Here is a 19914-nt window from a genome sequence, read left to right as displayed (position 1 = left end):
CTGGAAGAGTGACCTGCAGAGTAATTTTACAATACCTTGAATTCTTTAACTGCACACTATGAAGTAAGAAACGATATTTTTTTTGCTATCAAATTTAGAACTTTACCTTCAGGCCAGGCTGGATGTGGCCTTGGGCAACCTGGCCTAGTGGGAGGTGTCCCTGCCCATGGCAGGGGGGTTGGAACTCGATGATCTTCAAGGTCCTTTCCAACCTAAACCATTCTATGATTCTATTATTCAAATGTAACAATAGGAAATTATTATAGGGTAAAGCTATTGCAGTGTCTTGGAAAAGTAAAGTAACTCTAGATGAAGAATATTATGGGATTTTTTTAGTATGCTTAAAAAAAGTTTATTTGCAAAGCATATGCATTATACATTTGTCTACTGCCTCAATATGTTTATATGGATAGATGTAATACATTGTATATATTGCATTGTACATACAGTTCCATGGTATATGCTAGGTATATTGATTACATTCTATTTCCATAGCCAAAGCATTCAGCCAGGTTAATACTATTGTGGGAAGAACTCATTTAAAGATTCTCATGGACAATGTTTTTTGCCTGCATGTATTGGGTTTGAGTGGCAAGGCTTCGGTAGTGGGAGGTACTATAGTGGCGGCTTCTGTGAAAAACTGCTAGAAGCTTCCCCCATGTCCAATAGAGCCAATGCCAAACGGCTCCAATACGGACCTAGTGCTAAGCAAGGCCAAGCCAATCAGTGACAGTTGGTAGTGCCTCTGTGATAACATATTTAAGAAGGGGAAAAAATAAAACCAACTGCGCAATTGCAGCCAGACATATGTGACAGAGACAACTGCAGATGCCAAGGTCAGCAAAGAAGGAGTGGGACCTTCGTATTACTCTGCCTCCTTTTCCAAAGGCCACTTCTCCATTAATCATTCAGCAGAGGGGCACTAATACAGCTGTGTCTTTCATAACCTCCCAGCCTCTCAACCAAGTTCAGCACTTCTGTAGCACCTTTAAAAATCTTTGGAAGCTTGAAAAGTAGTAGCCTGGCTGTAATTCCTTAAATCTGGCTTCCCACTTAGAGGAAGTTCCTTGATGAATTCCTTTGAGCTGAGTTTCTGTTTCATTAGATTCCAACTTAATTGAGGCCTGGGATTCAGTTTCAGGGTAAGCCAAAGCAAGCATTATTTTTAAAATAACACAGAAAAAATTGTCAAAGCAATTTTCCCCACTACAGAGAAACTTTCCTATTTTATATAGCTGTCTGCATGATGCTCTATCCCTTTAGCGTTCATGCTGGAAAAAAAAAACACATTAAGTTGGCTGTAACTGTTTTGCATTTTATATTTTTGATTTTTTTTTTTTTTCAAAAGCTGCATGTAGTATGTCTAAATGTACTTTATGGTCATGGACAGCAATACACTTGTATTTCATTTGCTTAGAATCTATATTTTGGTAAACAGTGCAATAAAGGCAATGACTAGGTAATATACATACAGTTTTGAATACTAATAATGTCATTGCAGAACAAAAAATTAATATTTTGTGATTGAAAACATTGAGATATTTCAAATTAAAGTCAATTAGTTTGCTTTTATTTGCTATTTTTGCATTTAAATATTACAATCTTCAGAAATATTTAAAGGATTTTTAAATATTTTAAAGGATTGGCTCACCTGACCAGAAGACCACTCTTTAGACTTTTGTTCCTCTGCTCTTACCTTTTTACATTTCATATCAACATTTATTCATAGCCTTGATGCTCATGCCACTGAGTCTGTAGTGATATTCAGCCTTTTCTTTTTATGTTATTGCTAGAAGTCATTCATAAGCAACTCAAACAGTGGGAAATGATCTTTCAAGTTTTTCAGTGTTTTGACTCACCTGGCTAACTTTTGGTGAGGCACTGATCTTTTTTGACGAGCTGCAAGTCTGCCTGGCAGGAAGGGGTCATTGTTGGACAAAAGAAGGCATTTCTAACCCAGATCAGATTTATCTATTCTTCTATATTTCCTTTTTCAAAATATTAAATATGATAGACCTGACTGGTGAAATAATCTGTTTCCGAAGAACATTTAAAAATAGCTAAAGCTTCTTTAAAATTACATAAGCATCTAAACATCGTCTTATTGCTGCAAAAAACTTCAGTCTAGTTTATATGCATACGAACTAAAGGAGAAAAGTGGATTTCTTTTACTCTTGGGAGCTGTTCACAAAGAAAATCATCTTGTCTTACATCTTACTGCTTCTCAAAGTGAGCAACACAGCATATTTAAAGAATCATAGAAAACAGAGGTAAAGACCTATAAGGTCATCGCCCTGCAAATGTAGGCTTGTCCCCCCACGATACATATGTCAGCTCTATAAATCCCTGAAAATAGGGCTTTATAAGGAAGCTGCTGACAGACGGTGTTGCTATAATAAATATGTGTGCTTACGAAAGCATTTATGACATGCCTCAGTGTGCTTAATTTACCAATAATGTTGTTTTACCAACTCAGACCAGGAGTAGTGGGGGGTATCATTCAGTTCTGTGAATGTTCCCGTAAAATCTGAGTCTAGGCTGAATCCCTTTCATGTCTTACCTGAAACCCATAAAACAAAAGTAGGTGTATAGTCTTCAAAAATTATATTTCTGAAATTGATTTAAGGCAGTTGATATACATAAAATACTTAATACATTAAAGCATGTCTGGCTGGAGGAATACAGACAGGTCCCTTTCTCTTTGCCCTCCAAACAAGCCACATATCATAGAATCATAGTCTAGGTTGGGAGGGACCTTTAAGATCATCAAGTTCAACCATCAACCTAACATTGCCAAAACCACCACTAAAACATGTCCCTAAGCACCACACCTACCCATCTTTTAAATACCTCAAGGGTATTAAATATTAAATATCTCTACCTGCCTGGTGTAGCCTGTTCCAATGCTTAACAACCCTTTCTGTGAAGAACTCTTTCCTAATAACCATCCTAAACCTACCCTGGACTAATTAAAGGCCATTTCCTCTTGTCCTATTGCTTGTTACTAGCGAGAAGAAGTCGACCCCCACCTCTCTACAACCTCTTTTCAGGTAGTCGTAGAGAGCAATAATGTCTCCCCTGAGCCTCCTTTTCTCCAGGCTAAACAATCTCAGTTCCCTCAGCTGCTTCTCATGACTTATTCTCCAGACCTCTCACCAGATTCTATGGCCTTCACTCCAGCACCTCAGTGTCTTTCTTGTAGTGAGAGGCCCAAAACTGAACACAGTATTTGAGTTGGGGTCTCACCAGTGCCGAGTACAGGGGAACGATTACTTCCCTAGTCCTGCTGGTCACACTATTCCTGATACAGGCCAGGATGCCATTGGCCTTCTTGGCCACCTGGTCACACTGCGCTTATATTCAGCTGGCTCTCGACCAACACCCCCAGGTCCTTTTCCTTTGGGCAGCTTTCCAGCCATTCCCCCCCAAGCCTGTAGCACTGCATGTAGTTGTTATGACCTTAGTGCAGAACACGGCACTTGACCTTGCTGAGTTTCATACCATTGGCCTCAGTCCATCCATCTAACCTGTCTAGATCCCTCTGTAGGGCTATCTACTCAAGCAGATCGACACTCCCACCTAACTTAGTGTCATCTGTGAACTTGCTGAGGGTGCACTCGATCCCCTCATCCAGGTCATTGATAAAGATATTAAAGAGAACCGGCCCCAGTGGTACTGAGCCCTGGGGAACACCACTTGTGACCAGCTCCTGACTGGATTTAACTCCATTCACCACTACTGTCTGGGCCCAGCCATCCAGCCAGTTTTTTACCCAGTGAAGAGTACACCCCCCAGTGAAGAGTACACCCATCCAAGCCATGAGCAGCCATATGATCCAGAACCAGCCCAAAGGCATGTGGTTTAATTCACATGGCGTTGTGCCCAAGCAGATACTCCCTAAAGAAAAGTGTTTCATATGCTGGGAGCCAGAGAATACTGCCTTAGCCACAGACCCTGCTAGCCTGGCTACACTGGAAGCTTACAGTTCTACTAGTAAATAAACTAGACATGGTTACTGCCCAAGCTTAAACACTGTCTTTACAGTCATCTACACTAACTGTTTATCTGTTAGCATACTCCCTGACATGATTTAAGACCGTGCCCGTAAGCACTCTCCCAAACAATGCCTAGCACCCTTCTTTAGAGGATAGCATGGCAGAGAGATCATTCCCAGCAGGCAATAAAGCCATTGTTTTCTGCAACAGAGGACGGAAAGAAAGTTTAGCTTGAAGGATACAAGTTATCTGTGTTTCTTTGCCTCAAGGCTAGGCAATATTCCTGTGGCTATTTTATTTACCTGTATTTACTATTTATATAGCAAAAAGACCTTATGTTTTGGTAGCTTGGACTGTGAGTAGAGAAGTTCAGGGCTCCATGTGTCTATCAGTGATATTACACCTGGAGTACTGTGTCCAATACTGGGTTCCCCAGTACAAGAGGGATATGGTGTTACTGGAGGAAGTCCAGCAAAGGGCCACTAAGATGATAAAGGGACTGGAGCGTCTCTCCTATGAGGAAAGGCTGAGATATCTGGAGCTGTTCAGTCTAGAGAAGAGAAGGCTAAGAGGGGATCTTATTAATGTATACAAGTACTGGAAGGGAGGGTAGAAGGAAGACAGAGCCAGGCTCTTTCCAGTGGTGCCCAGTGGCAGGACAAGAGGCAATGGGTACAAACTAAAACACAGGAGGTCCTATCTGAACATCAGGAAACAGTTTCTCACTGTGAGGGTGACTGAGCACTGACACAAGTTACTTGGGGAGCTTGTGGAGTCTCCATCCCTGGAGACATTCAAAAGCCATTTGGACATGGTCCTGGGCAACCTGTTCTAGGTGACCCTGTTTGAGCTGAGGGGTTGGACCAGATGACCTCCAGAGGTCCCTTACAGTCTTGACCATCCATGATTCTGGGATTCTGTGACTCCCATGACTCCAGAAAATTGGAAATTCACACAAGGCAGAAATTCTGAAAAGTTAATTCATAGATTTCCACTCTAATACCAGTATGATTTTTACTTTCTTACTAAAGATAACCTTTTCCTACAAAAGTTAACACAGATTTTCAGCAGATGTCCACATTAAGCCAGAATTCTATGCTATGTAGTACTGTAGAATTTTATCACATAACCACAGGTGATTGAACCCTGAAGGCTGTTTCCTTACTAGATGTAGCTACAGTAGGATCACTGCCTTTTATTAATAAAAAAAGGCCTTTTTTATTTTTAGTTTTCTCTATTATGTTATTACTTTCTCTATTATGATTATATTTTTATTAATATTATTGTATTATATTTTCTCTATTGTTATTATGTTATTATTACTGTTTTCTCTATTATTATTATTATATTTCTCTATTATTCACATGGAAGTGACATGGGACAAATTTCAACCCTTAGTAAGCAGTATTAAAGTAGCAGAAACGCAGCTAGTGCTGGCTGTTCTTCAGCTTGATTCAAGACTTGTATGGAGAACAATATGGTAGCTATGTAAATCATGCTAAAATGGCACTGTCTTTTCATTTCAAAATCCATTTGGAAGTCTATTTGCAAAAGGTGAAGAGTCAGTAAAGTTAAAAACACACTCGTAATGCTGAAGATAATATACTTTGCTCATAACCTCCAGCACCATGAATAATTTAGTTCTTTTTCCAGCCACTTACAGAATGTGCCAGGCAGAATTATTGTCTCTACTTAGGATAGGCATGTACTAGCACTTCAGATGCAGGGCACTGGCACCTCAGAAGAAAGCAGAGTTTTACGTTGGTTAAATGTTATTGTCTAGATATGTGGACCACTTTTTGGTACATATAGATCAATAACGTACTTAATATTCTATTAAAACAGTTTCAGAGTAATTCACAATCTTTAATTAATACATGTCCTCAACATATGCTTGAGATCAGGCTCTACTACATGTCCATTTTTTTGCTGATGGGGAACTGAGGGAGACCAATTAAGCAGGAAATTTATCTCTGGTCTTCTGAATTAGTGCCTAGCCACTCTTCCTTCTTAATGTTCATACCTTTCCATATGACAGCACAGAAAATCTCTGGCATGGTAAAAATATAATAACTACAGGGCCTCTGAAGAGACTATACACTGGAACATGATGAAACAGTGAAGGGGAATGGTTTGGCTTGTGGAGTGGAGATTGGCAGTCAGCTTGCATCTTCTGAGGGCACAGTGCCCTACACGATTCATATGTAGGAGCTTGAGTAAAAGCAGTTAAGAGGATGATGCACTTCAACTATGCCACTAATGTACAGCCTGTACTTTCATTAGTTTATTTTACCTTGTGCACTATGAAATACAGGTCCCTTTTAAAACTAGGGTTGATAATTAGATCTCTTTGAATAATGGAACCAATTAGTCATTAATAATTTATCCAACATTTCATACAAATCAGTCATCAAATGAATTCAACAAATACTGTTTGACCAGCTTATACAGCTGGTTGACTAATATGAAAAATTATTCACTGAACAAATTAAGGGACAAAAATGCCAAAATCCATGAAATAAACCCTTGGGAAATTATTTGGTTAGCTCTAATAATAATACTTAACCTAATTAGCATTATTCTTACTAAATCAGTATAAGTGGAAAATGAAAAGTGATAAATAGGTATGCTTTGCCTTCTGGAATCATGACCTATGGTATCAAGCAATAACTTGATGAACAGAAAATAACTTCAGGAAGTTATTGGAAGTGGTCAACATGGATTTACCAAGGGTAAATCATGCTTGACCAATCTGATAGCTTTCTATGATGTTATAACTGGTTGGCTGGATGAGGGGAGAGTCGTACATGTCATCTACCTTGACATTAGCAAGGCTTTTGACACTGTATCCCGTAACATCCTCATTAGGAAGCTAAGGAAGTATGGGCTAGATGAGGTGACAGGGAGGTAGACTGAGAGCTGGCTGTGTGGCAGAACTCAGAGGGTTGTGATCAGCGGCACAGAGTCTGGTTGGAGGCCTGTAACCAGTGGTGTTTCCCAGGGGTCAATACTTGGTCCAATTTTGTTTAATATATTCATTAATGACCTGGATGAGGAGACAGAGTGTATCCTCAGCAAGTTTGCTGATGATACCAAACTGGGTGGGGTGGTTGACACCCCAGAGGGCCGTGCTGCCATCCAGCGTGACCTGGACAGGCTGGAGAGCTGGGCAGAGAAGAACCTAATGAGGTTCAACAAGAGCAAGTGCAAGGTCCTGCACCTGGGGAGGAAGAATGTAAAGCACCAGTATAGGTTAGGGGTGGACCTGCTGGGAAGTAGTTCTGAGGAGAAGGATCTGGGGGTCCTGGTAGACAGTAGATTATCCATGAGCCAGCAATGTGCCCTTGTTGCCAAAAAGGCCAATGGAATCCTGGGCTGCATAGGGAAGAGTGTGGCTTAGTAGGTCGAGGCAACTAAGAGCAACTAAGATGATTAAGGGATTGGAGCATCTCCCTTATGAGGAAAGGCTGAGAGAGCTGAGACTCTTTAGCCTGGAGAAGAGAAGGCTGAGGGGAGAACTTATTATGGCATACAAGTATCTAGAGGGTGGGTTGAACAAGGATGGAGCCAGGCTCTTTTCAATGGTTCCCAGTGACAGGACGAGGGGCAATGGGCACAAGTTAGAACATAGGAAGTTCTGTTCGAATACACGGAAAAACTTCTTTATGGTGAGGGTGACAGAGCACTGGAACAGGCTGCCCAGGGAGGTTGTGGAGTCCCCTTCCCTGGAGATTTTCAAGACGCGCCTGGATGCAGTCCTGAGTAATGTGCTCTAGGCAATCCTGCTTTAGCAGGGGAGTTGGACTAGATGATCTCCAGAGGTCCCTGCCAACCCTGAAACTCCGTTATTCCGTGATCCCGTGAAAAATATACACCACAGATTATATATCAGGTTTTGTTCTGGATTTCTTGTATTGCCCTAACGTGTTTGCAGTACCTGCAGTTTTGCATTAAGAAAATGCTCTTAGTCAAGCATGGTGTTTCAGGACTGTTACCAGTCATCTTTGATGCTAAGAAGGAATATTTTGCCCAATGATGCACAATTTGTTAAATGTGTTCTTGAGAAAGAGGTTACAGCAAAGAAAGTCTTCCAAGTACCTGTTTTATTGTGGATGGAGATAAAGTAAAGTCATAAGGTTGAATAAGATCTAGTGGCAGGGGATATCCTTTCGTCAGTTCCTTCTGGGTAGTTCTTGGTCACATAGTGATCACCAGATTTCAGTTAATAGGGAGGAATTTCCCTGCTTTATCTAATTCCAGATTATATTCTCAGAATTCAAATGTGCTTTCCCCTCTGTGGTTTAGACATGGTTTGGGTCTTTGGACCATTTTACCAAATCAGTTAGTGCTATAGCAGAAGTTATGGACCTTGTTAAAATCTATTCTCTCTTTCTACTGTTGGCAAGTAGTTTCATTTTCTGAAAACTGAACTCCGTTGGTCTAACTAGCATATTTTAATCTCTTTAAAGTGTATCTGTTGGTAGCTTAATGGACTGTTACATACAGAAAGGCAGATTAGATGATGACCTAATGACCCAAACTTAGACTGTATAGTACTATGAAGTATTCTCCTCATTGCTTATTATCTTCTTTTGATCTGGAAGCAGAAAATGGCCTGCCTAATTATTTTACCTAAAATTATTTACATGAGCTAGTACTTGGTTAATTTGGCGTAATATTTTCCAAGATACCTTTTCATAAAAGAAAGATATCTCCAAAATATTCTAAAGTATTATTCTGCATTTTTTTTAAGTAGAAATTTTATAAGTAGATTGGACATTACACATTCCACTGACTGAATACACTGTCAAGTTTGGTTTAATATCACTGTGAGAGATTACATACTGAATCTTGTGGCACAAAGAAATTAAAGCAGACAACATACCACATGTATGTGTATTGGCTGCCACAATCAAGCCTACTGGGCTGTGTAACTGATACTTTGAGACAGATCAAATTTCAAATTTAGTCTTTTGCACTTATTTAATTTCTAGGATTTCAAGTGTATGTTAGTAAGCTATTAACTGTTCTCGCTGCGACAATTGTTTAGTATATAACGTGATATCTAATTTCTGGTTTGCTCTTTATTACTTTCTAGATGTTAAATCTAGAAAGGGACCGTCATGATTAATTACCATGACTTCCTGAATGACCTCTTCTTGAAATAGAATATCTCTTATAGGAAGACATCTGGTCTTCACCGTAAGAAGTAATGCAACAGAGAATGCATCCTCGAAGAATTTTTTTTTTTTTCAGTTGTCATGTTCTTGCAAGTTTCAACCAGCACACCTCAAGTGGGTTGGATGTGCTGAGAAATTTCATGCTTTGATGCTTTGATTTTTTTTTAATTTTTTTTTTTTTTACTTCATTCATTTGGATAAACAGCGTAAAATATTTCCTGAGAATAAGAAATTCAACTATTGGTATTGGATGTGAAAGTGACTGCAGGACCAAGAACAAAATCAGTGACTAGAAGCCCACAGGCCTACCTCAGATGGTATCTGAGAAAAAAACAGTCACTGGAATGACTCAAATAAGACTTAATTTCATTTTCATACTCTCTTGAAGCCTATCAAATTTGGTACACTATAAGCAAGAAGACTAAGAAGCAAGACCCAGCATTAGGAATATCCTACATCATTCTTCGTATGAACAACTGGTTCTGAGAGGCGTATCTTAAGACTTCATCTATTCTTAATCCATTCTATGGATGACAGCCACCTAAATTTGGAAAAAAAACAACAAACAAAACCAAACAAAAAACCCAAACCAAAACAAATAAACCACTCACCCCCTTTCCCAACCCCCCCCCCAAAAAAACCCCAAAACAAGAAAAAAAAGACTTGAATTGGAGCTAATGCAGAAAATGAAAATGAGATTAAAATAGTTTGGTACGGAAGAGCAATGAGTTTTCATATCTTATGAGTTCTTTATGAAATTAATATCTGAAGCCTGTATGACCATTTTCAGTAAGATCTTAGTGAATAAGACCTTACCACAGAGTATTAGAAACTGATTTTGTGTAAATGGAGAAAATACTTGAATATGTACGGCTATTTCTATTTTCTACTCTGTTATGCATGCATTCTAAATTATAGGATTTATTGAATCAGAAAAAAAGATAATTTTGTGAGGGATCTGTTAAAATAGTGGTAATATGCCACTGACTCACCACACACAGGAATAGGCCTTTTGGCTAAAGACTTTTGACTAATGGCTTTTGGATACTCTAGTTTGAAAGAGATTTGTTCTATGCTCATAAATAGTGAGGAAGACTAAAGCCTGTCATCAAGACACTGTTTCTGAAGGTCATCTCCAATATTATCAGAAAATCTCTACTAATACAGATCATTTTCTAAACCTCTGTAGCACAGTTTTCAAACCTGGATGATGAAATTCTACATTTAGTTGCTTCGATAAAAATAAGGTACTAATTTGTGCCAATTTGAGTGATCTGACACCTAAATCAAATATGCATTCATGCAAACTGGGCTGCTTTTCTATTAGAAAGAGGAAGTTGGGAAATCGAAAAACCTCTTAACTCTTCAGAGTTAGGAAGGAAAAATCTGCATATGAAACATCACATTGGTGTCAAGATATTAGCACTTATGCAGGAGCATGGGAACTTATGCAGGTGAATCTTTTCATATCAAACTGATAATATAGCCATAAAAATGCATTTCTGCTGCTTCTAGTTGATACTATAATTTTGTTTCCCCTTTTTCCACAGCGGTGTTATTCACAATTTTGCAAGTGCTTGGATAAAATATAATTTGATAAAAAGAACTCTGGGGTGAATAATGATTTGCTCAGCTGCAGCTCGTTAGAGATGATTTTGTTTTTCCAAATTATATTACAAGGGCAGCATATCAGCCTGTCCGTGTCCTCCTCAGTGAAACGACTGCTGTACTCTGGGGAATGAAAGGCTTCCTCCTAAAAATTTTACTGCTCCTTTTTTGCTAGTTTAGTGCTTCATTTCTTTTTATATAGCTGCAGAGCAAAGCAGCCAGGCTTAGTTTTCTAGATTTGAATGTACAGGCCTCAATGACAACATTTTTCTTCTTCCTCAGTCTATCCTTATATTGGTATACACCGGCTCTTCTTCTTCACCTTCGCAGACTTTGATAGGCAGGGGAGTTATATGACCTGCTTTCCTTGCCTTGCCTCCACTGTAAGCCTGGAATCTGCAGGAGTCAGCTCTGTTTTGTCTCCTCTGTATCTTGACAGGGGGATGGCAAACTGTTTTCTCTCATCACAAAGCAACTGATCAAGAGATTGTGGCAGGCAACAGGTTTCCCCTGCCTCACTAACATTTTCCTATTCTGAATGGGAGGACTTTTATGAACTTTTAATGCTCAGAAAAAAGCTAATGACTTCAGTATTGCTGTTTGCTTGGTGGTGGTGGCACTCATTTGGTTGTGAGAAAGCTCTGCCTGCTCTGCCCTGCAAAATCAGTTGCACAGACCGAAATGTTGGGGGTCTGAGTGCTTTTAACACCATGTTATAAAGTTAGTATGGCTTTCTAAGTCTCCTAACAGATCCACTTCACTCTCTGTAAATAAATATGCACTTTGCCAAAGAGAGGAAATAACCCAATACTTCAGCCACTCATGAAATACGTAGGCTAGAAACCAACTGCCCCATCCCAAGTGAATGGCTGGTTTTTTCATGACTGTCTGTATTACAATAGGCACCAGAAATGAGCAGTTCAGGATTAGGAGAATGACATTTGTTTAAAGCTACTGTGGTACCTTCTCCATTCATGAAATTATAGTGCTTGATCTCACCAACATATACACGCACTCCGATCTTAGAGATGCTGCACAGGGGGAAGAGACATTTACCTGCTATTCTGCATAAGCACATCAAAAGTTAATTCAACTGGATAAGTTGCTTTTCTTTCTTTCTCATTTTGAATATCTGCTTTTTAATAGCCAACCAATCCCACTTGTTAAATTCAAAGAAAAGTCCCCACTGTCATCTCGGCATCCATAATCATCTTTCCATGTCTGGTTTACCAAAGAGTAATCTGTGTGCTAAGTGAAATGCACTCCTTTCTGCTGCTGTGTCTGCTGCAGCAGTGAGCAGCTGAGTGTTCCCCGATCACATTGATATTCCAAACCAACCAACACTGCAGCCAACAGGTGAACTCCACTAGGGTATGGCCAGAGGGAAAACAAAAGATGAAGGCCATTTAAGAACTCAAGAAAGAAAGAATTCATCTAATCTTCCCTTAAAATCTACCAGCACTGCAGGAACCTTCACTCCAACACGGCTACAGAATGACTGCAGGAATTTGGCTAGGCAGCTAGCTGCAAAGCAATGGCCACACCATCTTACCCTTGCAGTCATCCCCCTGCTTTTTTGTCCAATACTTCATTTCCTGCAGTTCCCCACCATGTTTAAACTCAGATTTGTTAAGTATGTGAGGCACAAAGGATTTTTCTCTTGCTTATTACTTAATGCAGTACTCCCATGCAGTAATTAGGGCTCCCCAGTAATGCTAATTTATTTGAGGAAACCATTCTGGTTTGTCCTGCAAACAGAAGTGAGTGTCATTGGACTGACTGTATAGAAACATAAAATCAAATAAATAGAGGAATTGGTTAAATCAGGTAAACATATAAATTGAAGCACTAATCAGAGCTTTATGTTTTAGGGACACATACTTACCAGGATGATCATGTACTATAAAAAAAGAAAGAACTCATTCATAGCATGTCCCTTTGTGACCCCCAGCCTCAGCCATTCAGTCAGTATGGAAAGCCAGGAGACTTTACCTCAAGCAATGGTATGTCTGTCACAGAATGAAAACAACCCTCACAGAGTTGTCATTCTCTTTTTCCTCTCAACTCTTGCTCTTGTCATGTTGCATTATACATAGATAACGCAAATCTTGAAGACATGCCCTCTGGTTAAAAAAGGAAACAACAATAACAACAACAAGATCTCTCGAACAGCATGCCAACATGATCAGGATTTAATCACAGATAATTGGAGTATTAAATAGCAGTACTTAATAAAAGAGTAATAAAAATCCTGGTCAACAAACACAGTTATAAATATATGAAGAAAATAAAACAAAACACCACAATCCCAAAAGAAGTGACCTGTTTAATGATTATTCATTTCTCATCCCTAGAGACATTTGTTACTCTACTGAAGAGCAGTCTTATCTAGTCAAAATATCTATTAAGATATTTTGTTGAATACATGCAGAAATCAAAACACCGAAACTTTATAATGACTTTCTCTGACACCTATTTGGTGGTTATATCTCAAGGACTAGAATAAGTGACAATATTGATGATGATAAAAGAAAAAGAATTATGGAATGGGTTAAAGTGGCAAAAAGAAATCTCTTGAGCTAAATAATCGGACTTTTCTTGTGAAAGAGCGTAGAGAAAGAGGGTACAGAAGAGCCAAGCATCCCTCTGAGCTGTTCACATTCTTCTTCTAGAAACATGTTAGACTTCCACACATACTAGATGATTTTTTTCAAATATTCTCCAGTACACCTCATCACATAGAGAAGAGCATGTACAATTTCTCTGGCATCTGTGCAGAGATTCAGTTTGCCTGAGGTGAATGTCTATAACAGCAGAGGATTCTGTGTGATTAAGCTGGCTTCTTTTCTCTAAAAACAAATCCCTGTTTTGAGAAATATCTTGCCTAACAAAATGTAGTATATGACAGTGGGAGGACTGTTTGTATACAGTGAAACAATCCTAATTTTTCTTTTCATCAATGTAAATTTAGAATAAGTTCCATAAAGCACAGGGTTGCAGTGATTTCAACTGAGTGCACAGAGGCAGACTGAGGCAAGGTATCTGCAGAAACTTGGCGCAGCAGATTGCACACCATGACAGAGGATAAATGCAGGAAGGTAAAAGTTCAGTTTCAGGGTACTCCTTAAACTTTGACGTTTCTGGTTGGAGTGAATTATAGGAGGCTTTTGTGTGGTTTCAGAATATTTGTAGGGATCTGTTACTGAATTATAGAACTGAAAGAAAACTAATGAGATCATCCAGCCCAAACTTCTGTCTGTCAGAATCAGCTGTACTTGCATTACTCCGGCATTTTGTTTTTCTTGGCTGTTATTAAGACCTCCAATATGGAAGACTGCATAGTCTCTTCAGGTACATCACTTCCTTTACAGTTGAAAAGTTTTCCTTAATATATATCCTTAATCTTCCTTGGCACAATGTTTACCAATTACTTTTTCCCTTTTCTATTATAAACAAAGGGAATATATGAATTCCTTCCTCTCTGCAGAAACTGTTTAATTATTAGTATGTTATCATGACCTAGATTGAGACTACTCACTACTTTCACTGATGACAAAGTGGAAAATTATTTTTTATTGCTTTAGCAATCTCCTTCATAAAATGTTTAATGTATAGGAAAGGAAGAAGACTTTTACATGACATTAGGTTATAAATATTCAGATGCATACCTGAAGATGTGTAGCTGTATCTTTAGACCCTACTCTGTTTCTTTTAAAAGATGGATGAAATAATATTCTTGAACATTGAAACAGCCTGCAAATAAACAAATAAATTGTAAATAATTAATTGTGTTAAGGGAAAGTAAATGAAACTTCTAGATTCTGTGCTGAAGTAAAGAACTGTCTGCGGATAATCAGAAAACACAGCTTGTAATGAAGTTTTTTCTCAAATCTGAAAGAGCTTTCTCACAATGACATCACATAATAATTTAAACATCAGCATGCTGCATGAGTTCAGTTCAGTGCAGGATTATACCTATGGGAATATTTCAGCTGCCAAAAATATATTCTCTGCCTTTTTAAGTTATGTGCCTAACTTTAAGCACACAGGCTTCAGCATTTTGGTTCCAACCTTTCTGGACCTCAATGCTCATAACTATAAAAGTGAGTTTAATGCAAAATCATTAATTAATAATTATTGAGGGGGTATTATCAATTCCAGCCTCAAGATTAGAAGCCACAGAGGTCAGATAATATGATTCAGAGCATTCAAGATAAGATTCTAGGTGCTCTGGATGAACCAACATGCTCAAGAGCTTTTCTAGTTTCTAGTACAGGTGTGTAATTCAAGTGACTATTCCAGGTGATGTGAATATTCATTTCTGTTCTTCATTTTAAGAGCATTATGAAAAATATTTTACAAAATATTAGTGTTGGGTCATGGAGGTGCACAGCAAAGTAGTTTGCAGATTATGAGACGTTTCAGGATATATTTTTTTATTTCAAACTATCTTTCCTTACTTCTATCAAAGGCTTCCTAATTCGGGTTCTTATAGTCCCCACTACCATAAAATGTATTAATGACATCTTTAGTAATACCTAGCCAGGAATCCTAAAAAATAATGAAAAAAGGATGATGGTGTAGTTACTCTTCAAATTAATCATTCTTTTCAATCTTTTATAGGTTTCTTGAGGGTTCATTGTTTTCTGTCCTTTTAAGCCATGTCTAGCTGTTAAGTTTGCAGTAATTATTATGCAGTAATAAATTTGTACTCCAATGCCAGAGGCCTAGGAGCTTTGACTTTGTAAAGAGTCATTTTTATTATATCATACTTTCTGATAAATTGAGGGACAGAGGCAGTTGGACACTGAGTCAAAGTCCAGTTAAACATTTCAGTAATTTTTCAAGTATGCAGCCATATAGCGCAGGCAGCTAGAGGTTGGTCTGACAACTGAAGTGTCACTTTAACAGCTGCTTCATTTCACTACCTCTCGGCTCATAAACTTTATTTTTAATGAGCCTGCCTGTAAGAGCACTAAAAACTGACCTTCACAGAGAACTACAAGGACCTACAGTGGTAACCAAAATAGAATTCTTGGACAGGGCATAATATCACAGTGACCATAGCACAGAAAATAAGCAGTATGGTGAGAAAGACATTATACTAACTACTGATGAGAGTATTCTGTATTTTCACACTGAAAGATTCTTGTGGTAGCTGTGCAAGTAGTCCACTGCCTTCAACTCATACTAATCTAGACATCTTCATTGGCTTTAATAGTGTTGCACCAGTTTATAGCGACTGAGTGAATGGCCTGTGATGTTAACGTTGTGTTTAGGAGCTGTAGGCTGTCTTACAACAAGAAAATACATTATGTAATAAACTGATAATGAAGATGCTGCTAATTCTAGCCCTGTCCTGCACGTTGCTTGCCTGTCTATAGTCAAGACTTTCTACTAATTAACTCTAATTTTCACCTACTTTCCTTACCTAACGCACATTGCAACCTTCTGGTTTCTTATGCTACTTCTAAGGGTATGCTGCTAGTCTAACTCAAGGCAGTGTGGGCCTGGAGGGGCAGCTAAGGATGAAGGAAAGGAACTTCTGGGTTGTAGCTTAAGAGGGTGAAGAAAAGGCGCTCACCAAGCTGTTGTAGGAGTGGTGTGTCCCAAGGGAGAAAGGGTACTTGTGCTGGGAAGCTGAGCTATCTGGGTATGCCATTTTTTTAAAAAAATAGTTCCAAATTGAGCTGTAATTTTAGGAGCCAATAATTCTGAGGTACTTTAAACCACCTGCACCACATCCCTGGCTACTTCTGAAGTAGGTGTAAGAATTTAGTCCTGTGGTATTGTGGGCACTTGCTAGATGTTTTTTTATCAGTGTGTCCAAAAGCAATCAAAATGTCTTGCTGAAAGCACTGTAGGGTACACTACAGCTCCCACTTCTGCTGCTATAGATCTGTGAAATTTTTCACTGAAAACAGAGCTTTACTAGCTCAAAAGCCTAAAAAACAGTCAAAAATGGGATAATTTTATTATTTGCATTCCAAAAGCAGATGAGACCAAGACTTCTGTGTGCTATGCATGGTCCAAGCCCAACAACAAATTTGCCCCTGCCATCTTTAAAATGTGAGTTTAAAGTCTAGCAAGAGCATGAAAAAACAATTTGGGAGGGTGAACATACAGATGGAGCAAAAGGAAGCAAAATAATCCAATATAAAATAACATGCTAAATAGTTCAACAGCTTTCCTACCAGTCCTTTATACAAGCATAAGAGTGCAGTAGAGTTTTTATGAGGACTGATCATTTTGCTGTTGTCATTGGAATTAAAAGAATCTCTTTCTTCTCTCTTAAGCTCTGCCTTCAAATTGTGTGATGCCTTTCCCACAGTACATCCTGAGGCACGTGTTAGATTTGGGAGTTCAGCTTTATGGACTGTCTTTTATGTTGTATGTCTTTTGGGCTTGATTAAAGACACACTGAACATTATTAATCCTCAAAATCTGGAAATATGCTCTGGGGTCAATGAACAGCTGGATGAGTTCCAGCAAAAGTTCTACAATTCTGTGTCACTGTGCTAGCTGGTGCTCTTTTAATTTGCTACCCAGAAACAGCGTGTGACCAGATAAGGCAAATAGCTACATTTCACAGGAAAAGACACAAATCGAGTTCTTGTTTGCTTTCGCTTGTTCCCAAGAAAGTAGTTCATAATGTTATGTACACAATACCCGATCCCTAAATTTACTTAAATGAGTTTTCTTCCATTTCACACCTTTTTCTCCACTATTGTTTTCCTACAAGATTACTTTCAAAGCCTCCTTCTAAAATGAATAGAAACTGCACAAAAGGATTTCTGCAAGCAGGCATCTTAACTAATTATTTATTACAGTATTCTGAAGATTGAGGGAGGCATTTCTGCTGAAATATTTGTTAAAAAGATCAATTAACTGCCTCAGTTCTCCTCACTAAAATTTTTGTTGAAAATATTTGATTGTACAATTATGCTTGTACCTTTGCACTTCTGGTATAGAGTAGATTCATTCCCTGTCCATGCTGCTGCCAGCAGGTATTCTCCCAAGTCTTAAGTATTTCTAGGGTTTGGGCGAGCCTCTTGTGGTCCATAACAATCCACAGCTGCTACAAAGATGACTTAAGGCCATAGGCATAACTTGAAGCAGCCACTTTACCCAGCCCCAGCTGTGTTACATATATCTAGTTTATCTCAAGACCGCTTGAGAATGCGACCAAAGTATGATCCAACAGCATGAAAAAAAAGTATTTAGATAGTGGATGTCACAGGATGATTGCATTTTTTAGATTGCTTTTATGAAAGTTATTTTGAACCTTTTAATCACTGTACTATTTTTACTACATATTGTATCATTTTATTTATTGTGGGGTTTTTTGTTTTGGTTTTGTTTGTGTTCTTGCTTGGTTGTGGTTTTGTTTTTTGTTTTTTGTTTTTTTTTTTTAATGAAGCCCCACACATCCACACAAAGTGGCTGGGGAGATCTGGAAATGACAAAAGGTATATTTACACTCTTCCACTTCACCACTAAATTATGTTCCATTAGTCATCCTTCCCTCTGTATGTCAGTAATCCAAATTAAAAAGCAATTGAAGGTACATTTACAGAGATGGTGTCAGCATTTTGGTTGCCAATTGCACAGGATTTTCTCTTCATCCCTCCTCCTTAGAGTGAGATCTATCTCAGGTCATTTATCTTTAATTTAGCTTCCATTTGGAAGAAATTGTGTTTGTATACTTAGATTCATATGCATATTTAAAAATAGGCTGTTTAAACCATGCACTCTTTTTTAGTGGTGGCTCGCCTTGTGACACCTTTGTGATACACTATGCATCTTCCTGGGATGCTGAGTCAGCTTTGAGAATTAATCAGATTCACAAGTTCAGCTTCTTATCAGGATGGTTATTCTACCAGCATATACATTTCGGATTACCTTTATCACTGGCCCTGTACAGATCTACTGGGAGAACTACTACTAAAGTATGCTCTCTTGGCTGATACACGGGAGAAATTAATAATTTAATTTGCATTTCTTGAAAAAACAAACAGGATTGTTCAAAGTTAGCACCTTTGTGTTGTTCGTACCACAGAAGAGAGCACCATAATCAGCTTCAACCTAAACCATCACTTTTATATGGACTAACCAAGCTGGGCTGGCAGAGATGAAGGTTATAGTTCCCTATAGTAAACTAGATTGTAACAAGGACTGCCTTGGCATTTACTCATTTCAGAGCTCTCAGTGTTTTAATGAGCAGCAACAGTGGTTGTACAGCTATTCCTCTGAGGAAGATCAGTTCCCTGCTGCATCATGGCAGTAGATGCCATCGAGCCCATGGAGTTCCTTTGGGAACATGGATGTTGAGAAATTATATGTGTCCAAAGAGAAGCAAATGGGTGAAATGTGACAATTTCAGCATCTTTTAGAATAAAATCTGTGATTCTCTGATAAACTTAATAATTCTGTCGTAGTCTACTATTTTGTCTTCTCTTTAACAGGATGAACTTTGTTATAATGGCTTTAATACTTACTATTAGAATAGCTTTAATATTTTTGGCTGAGTTTAGAATTTATACCACCTTTTTCTCAGTAAAATAGGTTCTGATATTCATTTTGTTCTTCTGGTACAGATTAAAGAACACCTTGCCAAGGGACAGAGGATGTTGGCTGGTGATGGCATGTCCCAAGTAACCAAGACACTCTTGGATTTAACTCAGAGGAAAAACTTTTATGCAGGGGACCTTCTTATTTCTGTGGAAATTCTCAGAAATGTTACAGACACATTTAAAAGAGCAAGTTATATCCCCGCATCTGATGGGGTGCAGGTAAGAGAAATATTGTAAGGGTGTTTCAACTGATGGAGTTTATGTTAGTATGCTGCATGTATCCTATTTTACCCTTGAGGAACCTAAATCTTCTGAACGATATATATAAACATTGTTCACATAAAACTATGATACAGGTGTAAAATAGGAAAAGACTCACCTGCATTTAATGAGACAACTATCCAAAACAAGGCAGCAAGTGAAGAATGTAAAATCCTTTCTTTGTAAAATTTTCAGTATCTTTCTCTTTCAGGGTTTTTTTTTGATTGATAGGGATGTGTTGGCACTTTTTTGCGCTAAGCAATTCACTAGTGTTGTTTGTTCTAGTTAATTCCAGTT

General features: G+C 38.4%; 1 protein-coding gene across 1 annotated transcript in view; it reads left to right on the top strand.

Moving 5' to 3' along the window:
* Nucleotides 1-19914, top strand: part of ADGRB3 (adhesion G protein-coupled receptor B3) — a gene marked incomplete at both ends in the record, with an annotated part of 480039 nt that overhangs the window by 215926 nt on the left and 244199 nt on the right. The window contains one exon of the mRNA XM_082480895.1: nt 19381-19575. Within this exon, the coding sequence (XP_082337021.1) occupies nt 19381-19575 (195 nt within the window). The remainder of the gene's footprint in view (nt 1-19380; nt 19576-19914) is intronic.

Source organism: Vanellus vanellus, assembly GCF_965231255.1.
Source record: "Vanellus vanellus genome assembly, chromosome: 3".
Classification (NCBI taxonomy): domain Eukaryota; kingdom Metazoa; phylum Chordata; class Aves; order Charadriiformes; family Charadriidae; genus Vanellus; species Vanellus vanellus.
Note: the sequence above shows the minus strand (reverse complement) of the source record. Positions and strands in the feature narration are given on the sequence as shown.